The 18,926-nt window shown below is 36.8% G+C and overlaps 1 protein-coding gene across 10 annotated transcripts in view; it reads left to right on the top strand.

The window, feature by feature from the left end:
• Positions 1 to 18,926, top strand: part of MME (membrane metalloendopeptidase) — a 99,426-nt gene that overhangs the window by 36,891 nt on the left and 43,609 nt on the right. For all 10 annotated transcript variants that reach the window (XM_001148665.6, XM_054681200.1, XM_001148532.7 and 7 more), the window contains 6 exons: positions 895 to 975; positions 1,074 to 1,169; positions 1,278 to 1,396; positions 3,160 to 3,225; positions 16,530 to 16,664; positions 18,618 to 18,719. In XM_001148665.6, coding sequence (XP_001148665.1) covers positions 895 to 975; positions 1,074 to 1,169; positions 1,278 to 1,396; positions 3,160 to 3,225; positions 16,530 to 16,664; positions 18,618 to 18,719 — 599 coding nt within the window. The remainder of the gene's footprint in view (positions 1 to 894; positions 976 to 1,073; positions 1,170 to 1,277; positions 1,397 to 3,159; positions 3,226 to 16,529; positions 16,665 to 18,617; positions 18,720 to 18,926) is intronic.

Consider the following 18,926-nt stretch of genomic DNA (forward strand, 5'->3'; position numbering starts at 1 on the left):
CACCCAGCTAATTTTTGTATTTTTAGTAGAGACGGGGTTTCACCATGTTGGCCAAGCTGGTCTTGAACTCCTGACCTCAGGTGATCCACCAGCCTTGGCCTCCCAAAGTGCTGGGATTACAGGTGTGAGCCACTATGCCCAGCCAAGATGGTAGTTTTATGCCATTTTACAGAAGAAAAAAATTAAATGATTGGCACAGAAACCTACTTCTGTAGTCTCCCTACCCAAACCCTGTGTTAAAGTTACTGTAAGATGTTACTAAGATTTGCCTTCCCAGCACAGGTATATTCTAACCTGGCTAAGACTGTCTCCCTGAGAAGTTAAGAAATCTAGCCAAGTCCCTCCTATCCTTTGTTCTCTCTTCTCCCCTATTCTGGAAGTTATTTTGTAGAAGAACAATTTTTGCTACTTTTTAACATTGAAACAAGTAGGACAATTCAATTCATTCATTTGGAGCATGAACGGTACAGTCACACAAAGATAATTATTTTCCAGCCATCAAAAAGACTATTCATACTAAATTCCAAATTCCACTGTGTTATTGTTTTTTTTTTAATCTCAATTTCAAGAAAAGTAACTGTTACCTATGGCAGAGCCGTATGCATCACTGTTCATAAAAAAAAAAAAGATAATCTAGTCAAAAGGACTTTCATCTAAATTGGCTGATTAAACTGACTCCCAGTTCTGTGCTAGGAATGATAATCTGGTAAGGGGTTTGGTTTTTCCTATAATGTTTTGGAACCGGGGGGAGGAAATGAATGTACCTCCAGAAAAGCAAGGTTTTTTTTAACTGAACCCACCTTGCAAATGTTAATTACTGCAAATGAGCAATTATGTTTGCATAGTGCAAATGAGCAATTATGTTGATGCATTTTATTAAATGTCCTATTTCAGATGTCCTTCAAGAACCCAAAACTGAAGATATAGTAGCAGTGCAGAAAGCAAAAACATTGTACAGGTCTTGTATAAATGAATGTAAGTGCTCTTCATTTGATTTCATTAGGAGTATATATATATTGATGCCAAACTATGCCTAGATTTCTAATTGAATTTATGTTTGTTGTTTCCAAAAGCTGCTATTGATAGCAGAGGTGGAGAGCCTCTACTCAAACTGTTACCAGACATATATGGGTGGCCAGTAGCAACAGAAAACTGGGAGCAAAAATATGGTATGGCAATTTTCCTACTAAAAAAGAAATTTCCACGTAAAATCTATGTTATAATATCATTAGTGAACTAAAGCTTCTAAAGATATATTTTATCTTTTATTGCTTTAGGTGCTTCTTGGACAGCTGAAAAAGCTATTGCACAACTGAATTCTAAATATGGGAAAAAAGTCCTTATTAATTTGTTTGTTGGCACTGATGATAAGAATTCTGTGAATCATGTAATTCATGTAAGTTTGTGTGTCAAATAACTAAAGTTACCTTTAAATTGTAATAAAACTTCCACACACATTGTTGTTATTGATATTTAGAAATAATGCTATTTTCAACTGAATTGAATAAGCAAGGAGGTAGTATATCCATGCTCTGTCCCTAATACCTGGAGTTCCAATTTTGAAAGTATTTTCTTAATGCTGTTTTCGACATTCACCCCTTGCTTCTGCTACCTCTGTTTTAGATACCTCTCCCTTCACAAAACAAATGATAAGAAGGGCTCCAGGCCCCACCTATTCAGAAAAAGTTCCTAATTTCTTTGTATAGTACTTGAAAGGAGCATGCTTTCGTTTATAGAAGTAATGCAGGTCTAGAAACCAAAAAATAATAATTGCTTTCAAAAAGAACACAGAAAAGGGATTTTTAAACATCATTTTTTTCCTCACTAAAGAGTATCTGTACTTTTTTCTCAACTAAAGGTAAATAAAATGCCTTTCTTTTAAAATGGATTTATTGTATTTTTACAAATGTAAACAATTTGATTTAGGTGTCACCTAAGACTAGATTAATGACTATGTTTGGAATGTACTGAAAAATTTAAAGAGTTTTTCTTTCTTCCTTTTTTTTTGTTTTGTGTTTTTTTTTTTTGGTTTCCTGTGTAAGAAATTATACAAAAAAATTGCAGGCTACTGAATCACCTAATCATATCTGTGTCACTATTGCATAAATCTTTATGGTCGTTTTTGTAAAAATCATGAAAGGAATTGAACCCAAATCTCCTGCAGTGGGCTCTCTCTCTTCTGAAACTTTCTCCTTGCAGGATCACCTTGAGGACCAGGGGGTGGGGAAGGATCAGGGCCCTTCATGTGGAGATATCTTCTGGCTCTTTCCATACCAGTTCTTTGGGTTATGTTTTCTTTTGTATTGGCCTAGGCTCTCCACAGCTGCTAGGATTCTCTCTTTAACCCAGAAATGCTCTGTTTGGCCTCCACACTCATGTTGCCATGCAGTGAGTAGGAAACAATCTTGCAAAGCTGCAGTATGCCCAGGTAGCTCCCACTTGGGTATTAAAGATGGACCAGACACGTTAGCGCAAAACTGAGTTTCCTCTTTCACACACTTAACTGCTATCTGGGTCTACTGAGGTTCTTCTGAGCAGAGCAGCTTTGAGGAGAACCAAGGAGAAGTCGCCTCCATTCCCTTAGGGTAGAGAATCTTAAAAAACATTTTCTGGCACAAGTTACATTAGCTGAAAGATTCTGGAGTTACCTTAGAGGTTTTCCACTTCTCCACTTCTCCCCATCCATCCAAATCAACTTGAAGAATATTAACCCACTCCCACCAATGAAAGGGGATCCCAACTAAGGGTGGAAGCAGATGAGAATGTTCCCAGGGGAGCACATTAGAATCTCAGGAAGCTGAGAAATCTGTGAATATGTAATTTAGAAATTTCCACGTCCTAGAATCTAACATGTTTTTGTTCACTTGCACCTTCTGCTCTGCATTAAAAATCCCTCCTAGTAAATCTTTTGTTCACTTTCTTTTGTTTTCCTTAAATATCTGTAGCATAGTCCTCCAGATTATCTAACTGCCCGTTAGTATAACACTTACAAGTAGTGTAGAAAGCATTTCCTAACTAGGTATTTATTGAGTGTCTGATGGTTACCCCATAAACAGCAAGAGTAGGATCTTTCACATACATAGATAGGCATGCTTGTATTTTTCAAACTTTTCTATATTCACTGAATGATTTATTTTCTTTTATGTATATTTTTTATAGATTGACCAACCTCGACTTGGCCTCCCTTCTAGAGATTACTATGAATGCACTGGAATCTATAAAGAGGTAAAAAGAAAAAAAAATAATCAAAACCAAACTACAAAATGACCTAGTGTAAACCTATAAGTAATGAAAAAGATAAAGCCAAATTAAATTTAGCCCTCTGATGTTTTTCATTCATGACAGGGACTTAAAATCACACATAATAGTGAGCTGTCTTTGATAGAATGAACATTCTCAATAGAATGAATGAAGGTATTTTACAAAACTAGGAAACTTGAAATTCCTTATTTGTATCTTGGTTTTTAGTATTTAAAACATATGATCGATTTTGAAAAGTTAATTTAAAATATTTTAATCCACCTGTAAACTGCATTATTTAAAAAATGAAAAGATTTATCATGGTCTAGGGTGGTGCTGGTGAGGACCAGAGGGTCAGTGAGAGATACACTCTGCAGCATCCTTCTGGAACCATCTGATTTGACTGTCAGAGAACTATGCAGGTAGTGACATTGGGCTCAGACAAACTTTTGCAGCTACCTTGTGACTCTAACATTGGCCAGGTAGCCAGTGGGCATCATATCCCATAGTGGACGTTTGGATGTTCTGGAGTGCTTTCTTATTGTCTCACAACCTTGCCTCCCTTGGGCTGATGTTCACGTGCTCTTCCTTTTTTTTTTTTTTTTTGAGAGAGTCTTGCTCTGTCCTGTCACTCAGGCTAGAGTGCAGTGGCGCAATCTTGGGTCACTGCAACCTCCGCCTCCCTGGTTCAAGCAATTCTCCCAGCCTCGGCCTCCTGAGTACCTGGGATTACAGGTGCCCGCCACCGCACCCAGCTAATTTTTGTATTTTTAGTACAGACGGGGTTTCACCATCTTGGCCAGTGTGGTCTCGAACTCCTGACTTTGTGATCCACCTGCCTCGGCCCCCCAAAGTGCTGGGATTACAGATGTGAGCCACCACACCTGGCCCATGTGCTTTTCTTACAGAGAGTAAGGAACAACAGGAGACAAAACTAATAATCTTACATATTATTAGATATTGGGGAAAGGTGTTGGTTCTACAAAGGTTTGTCTTATAATTATTTTGTAGCTCAAAAGTAAGTTATCTTTGATGATCCTAATGGCTCACAGTGTAGTGATGTGACTAAAATTACATTTTAGTTAAAATTACTGGCTAAATATGTTTATGATTGGCATTTATTTTGCCAAATTATGAAGTTCGAATAACATGGAATGAATTCACTGTAAGGTATCTTTTTGAATGACTGCACAACACTGAAATGAAGAAAAAGATATATCATCAAAGGCCACAATTAATAGCACAGATAAATACATGGGTATGGGATATTTGAGTTCAGTACAATCTAGTTGCTGTGTGAGGTACAGCTACTGGCTTTAAGAGCAATGCAGCTGCTTTCTGTTACAGATTTGAAAGTGATTGAGGAATTTTGGTTCACTATTGTACATTTTTATCACCATGAACTGGGATGCTTTTCATATTTAGGATTGTGTTCTTATATCAAATTTTTCAAATCCTATGATACATATTTTTTTTACATTTTAATTCTGATATCAAGGTATACCTGGCAGTCGATGTATATATTTAAGGCAGTAAAAGCTTTTTTTTTTTTAATTGTTAACATGTTGCATTTTTGCATTTTATACTCAATGCTATCCCATAATCTCAAACAGGTCACAAACTGGCAGTCTTTGGCTTGAATCTGATATAGAAGCATTTTTGTTTAACCTGTAGTGTTTTTTTTTTTAATTTTGAATTAGTTGTCAATATTTTTCAAAATTGAAAGATTTCATTTGAGAATCCAGATTTCTTAGTAAGTCAGTAGAATTTGAGCCCCTAGCTTGCATTCTTATATGGCAGCAATTGACCAGAGTGGTGTTGTGGTTGCTCCTTTTAGAAAGGGCATTTATTGGCTGGGTGCAGTGGCTCATGCCTGTAATCTCTGCACTTTGGTAGGCCAAGGCAGGTGGATCACCTGAGGTCGGGAGATCGAGACCAGCCTGACCACCATGGAGAAACCCCATCTCTACTAAAAATACAAAATTAGCTGGGCGTGGTTCTGCATGCCTGTAATCCCAGCTACTTGGGAACTTGGGAGGCTGAGGCAGGAGAATCGCTTGAACCCAGGAGATAAAGGTTGCAGTGAGCCAAGATCACACCATTGGACTCCAGCCTGGGCAACAAGAGGGAAACTCCATCTCAAAAAAAAAAAAAAAAAAAAAAAGAAAGGGCATTTGTTCTCCAGGTTTGAACAGTCCTCATCAACATGATTCATCGATTTATATTGACTTATTGGCTCCTGTAGGCACTTGATTTTGTATATTAGTCTGGTCTTGGCTAAGCCACAGCAGTAAAAACACAAATACAGTAGCTCAAACAAGAAAAAGTTTACTTCTGTCTGTCATGCCAGTCTGGAAGTAGGCAGGCCATCCAGATGAGGCAGGAATCTCTGCTCCATGGGAATGCCTGGGAGCCAGCTTTCTTTGATTTTGTTGCTCTAACATCAACCTCCTCTGGTGTTTTTCTTAGTCTATTTGGTCAAAGTTGGTTCACCAGTGCCCTGTTCACATGTCAGGCCACAGGAAGAAGAAAAGTGAGAAAGTGGTAGACAAATAGTTAACCTTTATGTAAATGGCGCAGAACTTGCATACATTCCGTTGCTTAAAACATTGTCATGTGGCCACAACTAAATATAAAGGAGGCAGGAAAATGTAGTCTTGAGCAGAATGGCCATGTCTGTGTCTTGTTAAAACTTGGTTGGCAGAGAGGAAGGTCATATCATTTAAAAGATGAGGAGTACATATACCAATGTCATTTAGCAGACTCTGCCACAGTTTACATCCACTGATCTAGGGAATACTGTATTTGTGATCAAATAACACAGTGGTGATCAAATCTAGAATCAGTAATATGTTTATAGAGTTTATGAGTGAGAAATCTGAGTCTCAGAAGTTTGCCCTCAACACTCAGCAGAACAGTAGTATAGTGGCAAACTTTGGTCCTTCTCTCTTCTTCATTCTACTACATTATTACAATTTCTTAAGAGTTGGTACTTCATACTAGTAGAGTTCTTTGAATGAGCAAATGATAGAGGAAACTAACCTGCACTGGCACTTACAGCCCGGAAGTTATTCTCAGCTTAAATTAGGTGCTCTTCCACGATCTGAATCAGACTAGCAAACACGCAGCATGCTTGCTGCCTTGCTCCTCTTCCATAACTATGTACTTTTGGTGACATCCTTCTTTCCTGCTAACCTGAGATCTCAGAATTCTTCTTAAGGTAGTGCTTCAAGCTGTAAGCAATCTCCTTTCAGTGGAAGGGAGTTGCATATAAAATAAAAGCTACATGTCATCCCAGAAATGGGTAATTATCTGAATATTTCTGCACCCTCTCCCTCTTTTTAAATCCATTCTTTTGGGCATGGGGGTGAGAGCGTGTGTAGTTACAGTAAGAATTCCAATGTTACCCTTATTTTTCCCATGATATTTTCTACTCTCTCCTAATCCCTACCACCTGCAATCCCTCAGTTTCCCCTGCATTTCTAGCAAGTTATCAAATAAAAGTTAATTCTAGTTTTTCCACTACTCTGCTATCTTTGAAAGATGTCAACCACCTTAAGTATTTCTGTCTTGTGTCTTATTGCTTCATGAGCAAAAAATGGTGCGAAGTGTAGAATAACAAGTTTACCTTCAGTAGAGGAGTTATAAATCTGGAAGGAATGTTAATGTCAGTGTATCATTGGCCTTCAATGATTTTCTCCCTTATAGGCTTTTATATATGCTTTTCCCTTTGCCTAGAACTTGCCCCCCACACACACCACCTGCCTACACTCTTTCCTCTAATATAGTTTTCCTAGCACCCAGGTTTTTTTAATTTAATGTCTTTTTTTTTTCTATAAAACTGTAAATGAAGTGGAAGCAATGCTGTGTCTCATTGCCCTTTGCTCTTTTTCTAATACCTACCAAAGTTTCTGGCCCTTAAATACTACAGAATCAGCAAATGAATGATTGAGGGGGAAGATGGCAGGGAAGAGAGGAAACAAAAGAAAGAAGAACCCAATCTTTTGGAAGCCCTCCTTGTTTCCTTCCCTTGATTCCGGGAAACATGAGCTCTAGGGCATCTATAGCTAATAGCATACATTTCTTTAGCATTTTACAAACTCTGTGTTCTCTTTTCTCTTTTCAATCCCCAGTTACTTCTTTGCTAAACTCAGTTTGCCTGAGGTATATTTATACAATCAATGGGTATCATACATTTGCAGTTTACATTATTTTATTGAAAATAATCAAGAGAAGTTTTGAGAGTTGGCATAGGGTCACCAACTTTTTTTGTCAAAGAAAGATGGTCTTAGCCCAGAGAGGTCTGGCTTCCTTGCCCATCGCTTTAGCCTATAATCTTAAAACTTCAGTGTGGGGTCTACCTTCTGCAGATATGCCTCAGAGGCTGAGGATCACGGAGGGTCACATTCCCTCTTCAGTCAAAAGTACTCTAATCATAGGTCTCCTTTATCAGATTATTAACTCAGCCTATTTCCCCAGGTCTTCTTTGATCCTTCCTTCCAGGATATCCAGGTCATCCAGAGCTATCATCTTCCATAATCTTAAAACCAAACTTCTTATCGACTATGAAAATAGCCCCCACAATTACTAAGAAAGATCATTTCACTTTATAGAAGTCATTTTTTTTTTTTGCTTTGGATACCCTCATAATGGAATTTTTGTATTGTAATATTTGATTATTATTATAATCTAGAAAGGGAAAGTGATAGAGAATAGTTGCATCATCTCAGAAAGGGGCCCACATTCACCGTGTCTGCTCTTCCTAACAAACTGTTCTCAAGATGTTCTCATCAAGGAGCTTCTTGTGCTATATCTTTGTTAAAGAGATGGAGCCTGAGTTCTGAGGTATTCTGATTATCTGAAGAGATTACTTAATGACACACTGCTATCTCAAAGAACAGAAGTAGGGAGATTCAAGACAATTCTATTCCTTACAGAGGTACAAATTTCTATGCTAGGAAAACAATACGAAAGATACACATGGCCCATAAACATAACCATTCCCATTCACAAAATTTGTAAATGAAACCAACCAGCAACCTCATGTGAGAATGTTCTTCTATATTGATTCACTGAGAGAAATGAGGACCTTAATTTTCTTAAGAAATCACCCACCTTCAGAAGAGTCTGAACTCTGTATTGGGGGTGAATTGGAATTGGTCTCAAAGCTTCCCTTTCTCTACCTTCTTAGCTTTTCAAGAGCAATTGTTATCTTACTTTGTTGTCCTTCATAAGGAAATCTGAAGATTAGGAATCCAAAATATTTGAGCATAATTAGATAATAGATATGTTTATGCTCTGTACTGATGTTTGCCTGAGAAGGAGCAATAAGTGAGGTTAGTGGTTTCCAACTCTAAGGACTACTTTGTATGTGCCAATTACAGGGCTCTGTGCAGAAACACCTCACATGTACACACACTTCAAAAGCCACTATGATTTATTTTTACTTGTGCATTTATACATCAACAAAACATTTCTTTGAGTAGAGCATTTCAGGACTAAAAGAAAAGTAAGAAAACCACTCAGGCTAGAGTTTGAGAGCATAAGGAGGTGGGAAAGGAACTGGAGAGTAGAAGCTACAGGGTATACTGCTGCAGGGCATGGCTAGGGAGAAGAAGCCAGAGTTATAAAGAAGTGTAGAGCCTTCACAAAATCTGGGGTTCATAAAAATAGAGACATTTTAGGGATGAGGATAGAGGACTTGGAACATGGGCACAATGGACTGAAGCCAGAAAGCGATGACCCAGAGTCTGTGCTCCTAGATCAGAAAAGCCAGGAGAAGTCTCCAAATTATATGTACCTGGGAAAGAACACAAGCTGAGATTGGCTATCCTATAGATGAGCAGGTGCAAGCTGGAACTGGGATTAAACAAGAGGGAATTTTCTTTGTCCACCTACCCAATGTACAAGCTGAGAGAAACTGTTCAGGACTTGAGCTAAGAATAGAAGTTCCGAGGAAATAGGAAGTGAGAGAAACTTAATATATTTACAATTTAACTTCATTTTTTTTTAATTCAACAGATCTTCATTGAGCTTATGCTATGTGACAGATACTTTTCTAGGCAGTAGACATTCCAAGGAAACAAGGTCCTTGTTCTCATGGAACTCATGTTCTAATGGGAAGAGATAGACAACAAATAACCAAGTAAATAATTTAAGGAAATGAGACAAACTGTGAATGTTATAAAGAAAATAAATCAAGATGATAGAATAATAAGTGACTGGGGTAAGGCATGGGTGATTCAATTTGGCTTGCTGAAACCATCTCTGGCTGTTGTTTGTAGAATGTGTTTTAATGGAAGCAGAAAGATCAGAGAAGGCCACATGGTAATTCATGTGAAAGATAACGATGGACTCAGATGGCAGCAAGTCAGATAGAGAAATCTGAGCAGACCTAAGATAATCTTGTGTAGGTGGCTCTATCATTATAGGGAAACAGTTTGTGTACTTTAAACTGCTCGGCCAATATGTGCCTCAGTGATACGTGGCGGAGCTCGTCTCACTGCATAACACAGCTATGACATGATAAGACAGGCCCTGCAAGGGAAACTGCTGACCTCACTTTGTCCTTTCTGGGTACCAAGTGACTAATAGTCAGAAGGTTTCACTCAGTCCAGTAATCTGTGTTTAAGAAAACAAAAGGGGGCTTTTAAACATGAGATTTAGTGAATATGACAGAGAATTTTTGAGATCAACTGAACTCAGTTTGTAAAAAGAGCTAGATTCAGCCACCCAAGCATGGAATAAACCTTGGAAGTTATGCAAGAAGTTGTACAAACCTTCAGGTTCTTATTGATAATCTGATGAAAGCCCCAAACAGTCCCTATGCTGGTCCAAGTTTGGGTCCTCTTAGGTCCCACGTTCCTCCTGCTCTAGCGTCCTGCTCGACTGGGGGCTATTTTTTATTTCCAGTGCCCAGAAATGGCTGTGTGACTATATGTTTGCAGTCTGTTGGAGGGAAGCAGGTCTCTCTGCTAACAACTGCACACTAGCTGACATGCTGCTTAAATTGAGAAATGTTTCTAAGCTTTTTTGGTAGGAAATAATCTTTCCTGCTTAGTCTCCCTCTGTGTTCCCCCAGCAAACTTCTTGTGTAGCATTATTAAATATTCCCCAACATCAGTGGCCAAGAATGACACAGTTCTGTGACTCCTCAGTCACTTCATGCTCCACATTAAGTGGAGTTTCTTCCTAGAATGGGGAAGGCAGAACATTGGTAAGAGCTAGGTGTCTCAGAATCTTTGGAAATAAAATCCCTGATCCATAGGTAGTTGGCTCGCTAGGTTACCCAGATATCAGTCTGACAGGACAGTTTTCTGTTCCTCCCTGGGTCTTGATTGTCATTCATTAGGAATGAAATTAAAGTTTGAAGGACAGTAGTCAAATGGCATTCATTTGCTCTCTTCCTCTTTGGCAAATCTAACAAACATCAGGCTTTTTCCAGGCAGGAAGAGCCTCATTTCTAAAGAGCCAATTTATAAATATCATTACCTGATTCTGCAAAATGAAGATAGTCCTAATTAGAGTAACTATCCATGGTGTTGGGTGTTAGTAAATATCATCTCATTGGTAGTGTGTGATTTTAAAACCCACAAAACTGCTATTATATGGATTTTTATCTAACTGTTTAAAACCAATGATCACCTTTGAAACTACTGTTATGAGTACTAGGACTTACAATTTTTTTTTTAAAGAAAAGCTACATAAATGTTTTGGTGGATTCTTCTTCACGTAAAGAATCATTGACTTGCTATCTCAAAGCTTCAAGAAATCTACCTTATGACTGTCAAAAATGAGAGCTGACTCTGGCCTCTGTTGTAATAACTAATTGCTCTCTCAGTCACACACACACAAAATTAAATTTGGGTTTAAAAAGTATCCTGGCCAATCTACTTTTTAAGTGTTAAAATACATGTTGATTTGCTGGACATGGTGGCTCATGCTTGTAATCTCAGCACTTTGGGACGCCGAGGTGGTGGATCACCTGGGGTCAGGAGTTCAAGACCAGCCTGACCAACATAGTGAAACTCCATCTCTGCTAAATACAAAAAATTAGCCGGGCATGGTGGCACATGCCTATAATCCCAGCTAAGGCAGGAGAATCACTTGAACCCAGGACGCAGAGGTTGCAGTGAGCCGAGATTGCACCACTGCACTCCACCCTGGGCAACAAGAGCAAACTCCGTCTCAAAAAAAAAAAAAAAAAAAAAAAAAAAATATATATATATATATATATATATATATATGTATAAACTTTCTTCTCAAATCATGACAATTATCATCATTTCACATTTTCCATATCTGGAAGTATCATAATAAAGAAAATTAAAACCTTAAGGTAGAATCACATCTCGTACAATGGATTTAGCATGGCAGTAACCTTAAGTTCTGACACCAGATAAATTTGGAAGTCAGGAAAGATAGTCATGATACTAAGACATATGTTTTAATCAGTTACATTGGAGTAGTTACCAGGTAATGGAATTCATTAAAAGAAGTGGTATATTCCATGTAGCTATATTAAATACTCGAGCATCCCAGAAGCTAGTGATACTATATGCTTCCAGTTTTCTGAGAAACTTGACCAGTTTAGCAGACTAGAAGCATCATCCAAAGTTCTTGTGCTTGCCTTATATCAAAGTTCTATAGTCTTTAAATACATCGGTAAGGATAAAGAGACTGGAGCAGAATCAGTTTGCTGAGTCAACAAAGTGCCCAAGATGATTACTGTTATTGTTTTCTCACCTCATCAACAAAAAGCATCCCATATATATATGTATATACACCATATATATGTATATATACACACTATATATATACACACACCATATATACATATACACCATACATATATAGTGTGTGTATATATATGGTGTGTATATATCTATATATATGGTGTGTGTATATATATATGGGTATATATTTTCCAATATCAATTTTCCAATATCAATCTACTGAGATTGATATATATCTCTCTATATATATATATATCAATCTCATATATATATATATAAATCTCAGTAGATTGATATTGGAAAATTCAAACTACCATTTTGTTTATAGTCAGCAGTAATACCCTGCTAAAAGTCGATTGATTTATATGCTTTGGGAATACAGTTAATTCAAAACACTGCATGCTTGTACTTTGGAATAGTTGGTCCCATGAGGTATGAACTCAGACATACTCGTTTACTTCAAAGTGAAACAAAAATTCTGATTACCTTTAAATAGAAAAAAATTGAGTTGCTGAGAATATAGGTAAAATTGTCTTTTCATTTCTGTTACCTTAGTGATTAGAGTTTTTTAAAAATATAATTTCAAGTTTTATTTTAGATTCAGGGGGTACATGTGTAGTTTTGTTATATGGATATATTGCATGGTACTGAGGTTTAGAATATGAATGACCCCATCACTGAGGTAGTGAGCATAGTACCCAATAGTTAGTGTTTCAACCCTTGCTCCACTCTCTCCCTCCACCCTCTAGTAATCCTCAGCATCTATTATTGCCATCTCTATGTCCTTAAGTACCCAACATTTAGCTCCTACTTATAAATGAGAACATGTGGTATTTGGTTTTCTCTTCCTGCATTAATTCACTTAGGATAATGACCTCCAGCTGCATCCATGTTGCTGCAAAGGACATGATTTCATTCTTTCTTTATGGCTGCATAGTATTCCAGGGTGTATATGTACCACATTTTCTTTATCCAGTCTACCATTGATGATTCTCTAGGTTGATTCTATGTTTTTGCTATTGTGAGTAGTGCTGTGATTAACAAATGAGTGCATATGTCTTTGGTAGAATGACTTATTTTCTTTTGGGTATATATCCAATAATGAGATTTCTGGGTCAAATGGTAGTTCTATGTTAAGTTCTTTGAGAAATCTCCAAACTGCTTTCTGTAGTGGCTAAACTAGTTTGCATTTTCACCACAGTGTATAAGTGTTCCCTTTTCTCTGTAGCCTCACCAGCATCTGTTCATTTTTGACTTTTGATAATAGCCATTCCAACTGGTGTGAGATGGTATTTCATCGTGGTTTAGATTTATATATCTCTGATGATTAGCTATATTTAATGTTGTCTCATACATTTGTTGACCACTTGTATGTTTTCTTTTGAGAAGTGTCTGTTCATGTCTTTTCCTACTTTTTAATGGGGCTATTTGTTTTTTGCTTGTTGAATTGTTTAAGTTTCTTGTAGATTCTGGATATTAGACTTTTCTTGGATGCCTAGTTTGGGAATGTTTTCTCCCATTCTGTAGGTTGTCTGTATACTAAGTTCGTAGTTTCTTTTGCTGTGGCAGAAGCTATTTAATTTAATTAGGTCCCACTTGTCAATATTTGTTTTTGTTGCAATTCCTTTTGAGGACTTAGTGATAAACTCTTTCCCAAGGCTGGCATCCAGAAAGGTATTTCCTATTTTGTTCTAGGACACTTAGAGTTTGAAGTCTTACATTTAAATCTTTAATCCATCTTGAGGTAATTTTTGTGTATGATGAAAGATAGGGGTCCCGTTTTATTCTTCTGCATGTGACTAGCCAGTTACCCTAGCACCATTTTTGAATAGGGAGTCCTTTCCCTGTTGCTTATTTTTGTCAACTTTGTCACAGATCAGATGGCTGTAGGTGTGCTGCTTTACTTCTGTGTTCTCTATCCTGTTCCATTGGTCTGTGTGTCTATTTGTGTACCCAGACCATGCTGTTTTGACTACTGCAGCATTATGGTATAATTTGAAGTCAGGTAATGTGATGCCTCCAGTCTTGTTCTTGTTGCTTAGGATTACTTTGGCCATTTGGGCTCTTTTTTGGTTTTATATGAATTTTAGAATTGCTTTTTCTAATTCTGTGAAAAATGACATTGGTAGTTTGATAAAAAGAGTGTTGAATTTGTATATTACTTTGGGCAGTATGGCCATTTGATGATATTGATTCTTCCAGTCCATGAGCATGAAATATTTTTGTTTGTTTGCTTCCTCTGTGATTTCTTTCAGCAATGTTTTGTAGTTCTCCTTGTAGAAATATTTCATCTCCTTAGTCAGATATACTCTTAGGTATTTTCGTAATGTGTATGTGTGTGTGCCTATTGCAAATGAGATTGTGTTCTTGATCTGGCTCTCAGCTTGAACATTATTGGTAAATAGATATGTCACCAATTTTTATTCATGGATTTTGTATCCTGAAAGTTTTGTGAAGTTGTTTATGAGTTCCAGGAGCCCTTTGGCAGAGTCTTCAGGATTTTCTAGGTATAGAATCATATCATTAGTGAAAAGAGAGAGTTTGACTTCTTTTCCTATTTGGATGCCTTCTCTTTTGTTCTTTTGCCTGATTGGTTGATATAGGTAGGACTTCCAGTACTGTGTTGAATAGGAGTGGGGAGAATGGACATCTTTGTCGTGTTTCTGTTCTCAAGGGGAATGCTTCCACATTTTGCCTAGCCAGTATGATGTTGGCTGTGGGTTTGTTATGGATAGTTCTTATTATTTTGAGGTATGTTTCTGCAATGCCTAGTTTACTAAGGGTTTTTATTATGAAAGGACATTGGGTTTTATTGAGACTTTTCCCACATCTATTGAGATAGTCCAGTGGTATTTGTTTTTAATTCTGTTGATGTGGTAAAATTGATTAGGATCTTAATGCAGATTCACAGATGAAAAATTGTTCTATTGAGTAGCAAATCCATGGATAGCAATCACAGCTAGATAGTCACAGCATTACATAGTATCCATGAAAAGAACTGTTTACTTAGCATTTAGTAAAAGTCATAGAATACCAGTATATAAACCTCTGGACTTACAAATTGATAATAATTTTGTACATTTTTCTTAAGTTCTTGCTTGATCGAATATTTCTATTTTCCTATTAGTTTTAGGTTTGATTAAGGGATCACTGTAAATTCAGATGCACCTTTGCACTCACAGTGAATATATGGATGTTCCTTCCACTTCTAATTGTTCCGTAAGGATGTAAAATTTTCCTAAAACTGTGAAAATGTTAAAGCACATTATAGCACGCTTTATAGCCTTTCTTTGTATTTACCCTGCAAACAAGTCTTTGAAGCATAGAAATCTCACCTATCCATAATCACAATTGACTGCTTTACTAAATTTTAAAATGAGGTGGAATCGTAATGTATTTTAATTGCTAATAGGTAATAATGGCTAATAAATAGCAATTGGTTCAAACCTAACAAAAGTGGGACTCCATTTCCTAGTGTTCTTGCCACTGTGAACTTGAATGAGGCATTTATATATTCTGTAAAAGGTTAGTAATACAACTATTCTATAGTTTACTTTTGCAAATTAAGATGTATGTGAAGATAAAATATAAATAATTTGAGTTATTAGAAGAAAACTAATATCTAAATCTATGGTATCGTATAGTGAAATTTTACAGTAACAGGAGCTATTTATGGAATTAACTAAAACCTACCGGTGTGTGTTGGTGGAGCTCCTGACAACACAGCTTCATAAAAATCATAAAAAAGAAACTGCTTGACTCAAGGAGACAGATAAAAAGAAGTCCAATTATATTATATAAGTTTGTGGTCATTTTTCCATGAATAGTTGAGAAAATGACTATGAAAAAGAGATTTGGTAAAGAAATGTATTATTATGGCTGGGCACGGTGGCTCACACCTGTAATCCCAGCACTTTGGGAGGCCAAGGCAGGCGGATCACAATGTCAGGAGTTTCAGACCAGCCTGGCCAACATGGTGAAATCCTGTCTCTACTGAAAATACAAAAAATTAGCTGGGTGTGGTGGTGGGCGCCTGTACTCCCAGCTACTTGGGAGGCTGAGGCATGAGAATTGCTTGAACCGTAGAGATGTAGGTTGCAGTGAGCTAAGATAGCGCCACTGCACTCCAGCCCAAGCGACAGTGTGAGACTCTGTCTCAATAAAAAGTAAAATAAAATTTAAAAAGAAATGTATTATTATTCAGGGGAAAAAATAGTATATGTTATTGCTTATCAAGTGTTTTGCAACTCATTCTAATCAAGGCAAAATAACTTTATTGAAAATTGAAAATTACAGTCTCCATAACCAAGTGGTTATACATTACTTACTACTTTCAAAGTGATACCTCATTGCTCTCCTTTAAGCTCTTATTCAAAGATATATTGACTGTCTAAGAATCTGTGCAGGTCATTTCTTTAAATACTTAGAAAAGGATTTTTATTTTACTAAGGTTATCTATTACCAAAAATTAATATTGAAATGAAAATAAATTTTAAGTACCATGATGAATATTTAGAGCTACTCCAACAGTTTAGTGCTATTTTTTTCTTGCAGGCTTGTACAGCATATGTGGATTTTATGATTTCTGTGGCCAGATTGATTCGTCAGGAAGAAAGATTGCCCATCGATGAAAACCAGCTTGCTTTGGAAATGAATAAAGTTATGGAATTGGAAAAAGAAATTGCCAATGTAAAACACATTTTTTTTTCTGATACACTGAATAATGTCAACCGCTTTTTTTCTTTCCCCTCTCTATCATACTTTAAGAGTAAAAGGTACAGCACTTTAACCAAGTAGTAAAAATGCGTGGCTTGGTAATAGATCATTGACTTCAAAAGGACCTTTGAAACTAAAGAATTTTATAGTAAACTGGGTTCCTGACATTTAAAAGACACACTAAATTGGACAAATATTAAACTAGAAACACTTAATTGCCTTTTATAAGTGGATTCCATCAGAATTCTACCATTTACAGTCAAACTGTTGTTAGATGCCCTTCAGACTCAGAGCAAATGCAAAGCTGTTTTAGTTTTGATATATATAGAATATTACTTTATTTTAAAGTTTAAAGTGATCACAGAGATTGTCTCTATTTCTTTGCTAAGAAGTATTAACCCCTGAACATAGCCATGTGGCAATGTGATACTACTGAGTTCAAATTGTCAGACTGCTGAGCTGACGGAGGGTAAGACAATAATTTTGCAACAAAGCCCAAGGAGTGTATTCCTGAATTTCTTCTGGCTCTAGATCAACCCTTGGAGTCTGAGTTGGCACTTTCTTCCCTGATGATTCTTTGATAGGGCACTGCAGTCTCAAGTGAGTGAACTCTGAGTCTAAGCAGCATCCAGGTTATTGATTAAACCCATCGTCAGAGTCAGTCTAGGACCCACAGAGTTCTCTTTGTCATTGCAAACGACAACCTGCATCCCTGACTCCCTATCTGCTTGCCCCTGCCATCTAAGCTCATCAGAATCTTGAAGAGTTAAGATCATGGAGGGCAATTTTAGCTTTCCTGGGGCTACGTGAAACCAAAAATCTCCTATCAGAACCAGGGTGTTCTTGGAGCTGCCACTGAATGAATGGCATTTGAATGGGTTACATGTGGTTCTGTGTTGGAAACAGACTTGCTAGAGGAGAAATGTTTCCTGCTCTGGGTTTTTGCCACTTGCACCTTCCCAGACCATGCGCTCCTTTGACCAGCATCAGCTCTGTAGTGTTGTGTCTTACCTCAGCATTATGTGTCTATATTCTCACTCTTGTATTAGATTCTTGTATTAGATTGGCATGAGGCCTTAGACGTCTTTGAATCATTTATGCATCTCTAACAAAATCCAGCATAGTATTGCACAAAGGACATGCTCAATAAATAATTGTTTTCAGTAAATGAATAGGTAAGTGACCTAAAGGGGAAACTGGAGCCATTGTCACTGAGAAATAATTCCAATTTGAAACCTTTACCTTTTGTCTCTTCTCACTTAAAATTGCTTTTACTCATTTCAGCCACTAGTTGGGGAGTTGTTATTGCAATTTTTCTTTTTAATTCAGTGAAAGAAATAAAATTGGATGCTGCTGGTCTGGCAGGATGGGAGAACAGTCACAAAGATCCATGATGTTGCCATTCTCAGATAACTTGCAACCAAATTGTGCTCTGTACTAGGAAGTTTCTCTGTTACTTGCGATAAATTCTTATAGAAACTCTTGCGCCTTTTTTTCCTTGCTGAATTTAACTAGGACACCGAATGGTAATGGTGAAGATGGGAGAGAGAGTATTTAAGAGAGAAATTGGAGATGACTATATCAAAGAAAGTTAAAATATGAAACATTCACAGACACAACTGAACTGGCCATTAGCCATAGCTCATAAATATTGCTTATATGGCTTGGCAGTTGTCAAAATATAGACAGATTTTTTAAAAATTTTAAACTTGACACCACAGCCAAATCTCAATAATTCTTACTACTTATACTCCAAAAATCTCTTACATTTCACTTTTTTTGAAATGACAAAACAAATTACAAAAACAAGTACAGAATAGGACTTAAATTATGTTGTACCTATCCTGTATTTTTACCCTCATATGTAGTTATATTTTTCTAAAGAATTCTTAATTCTAAAATAATGATTAAAAATTAAATCCATAGGCTACGGCTAAACCTGAAGATCGAAATGATCCAATGCTTCTTTATAACAAGATGACATTGGCCCAGATCCAAAATAACTTTTCACTAGAGATCAATGGGAAGGTAAGTGGTAAGTTTTTTGTGCTCTCTTATTGTGCCGTTTTCTAAATTATAACATTGAAATACTCTTTCTAAAATTCGTCAAGTTTTTATTTATTGAAATAAATGGGACTTCAATTCCTTTTTTTTTTTTTTTTTTTTTTTGAGACAGGGTCTCACTCTGTTGCCCAGGCTGGAGTACAGTGACACAATCTTGGCTCACTGTAACAT

The sequence above is a fragment of the Pan troglodytes genome, chromosome 2 (assembly GCF_028858775.2).
Source record: "Pan troglodytes isolate AG18354 chromosome 2, NHGRI_mPanTro3-v2.0_pri, whole genome shotgun sequence".
NCBI classification, from domain to species: Eukaryota; Metazoa; Chordata; class Mammalia; order Primates; family Hominidae; genus Pan; species Pan troglodytes.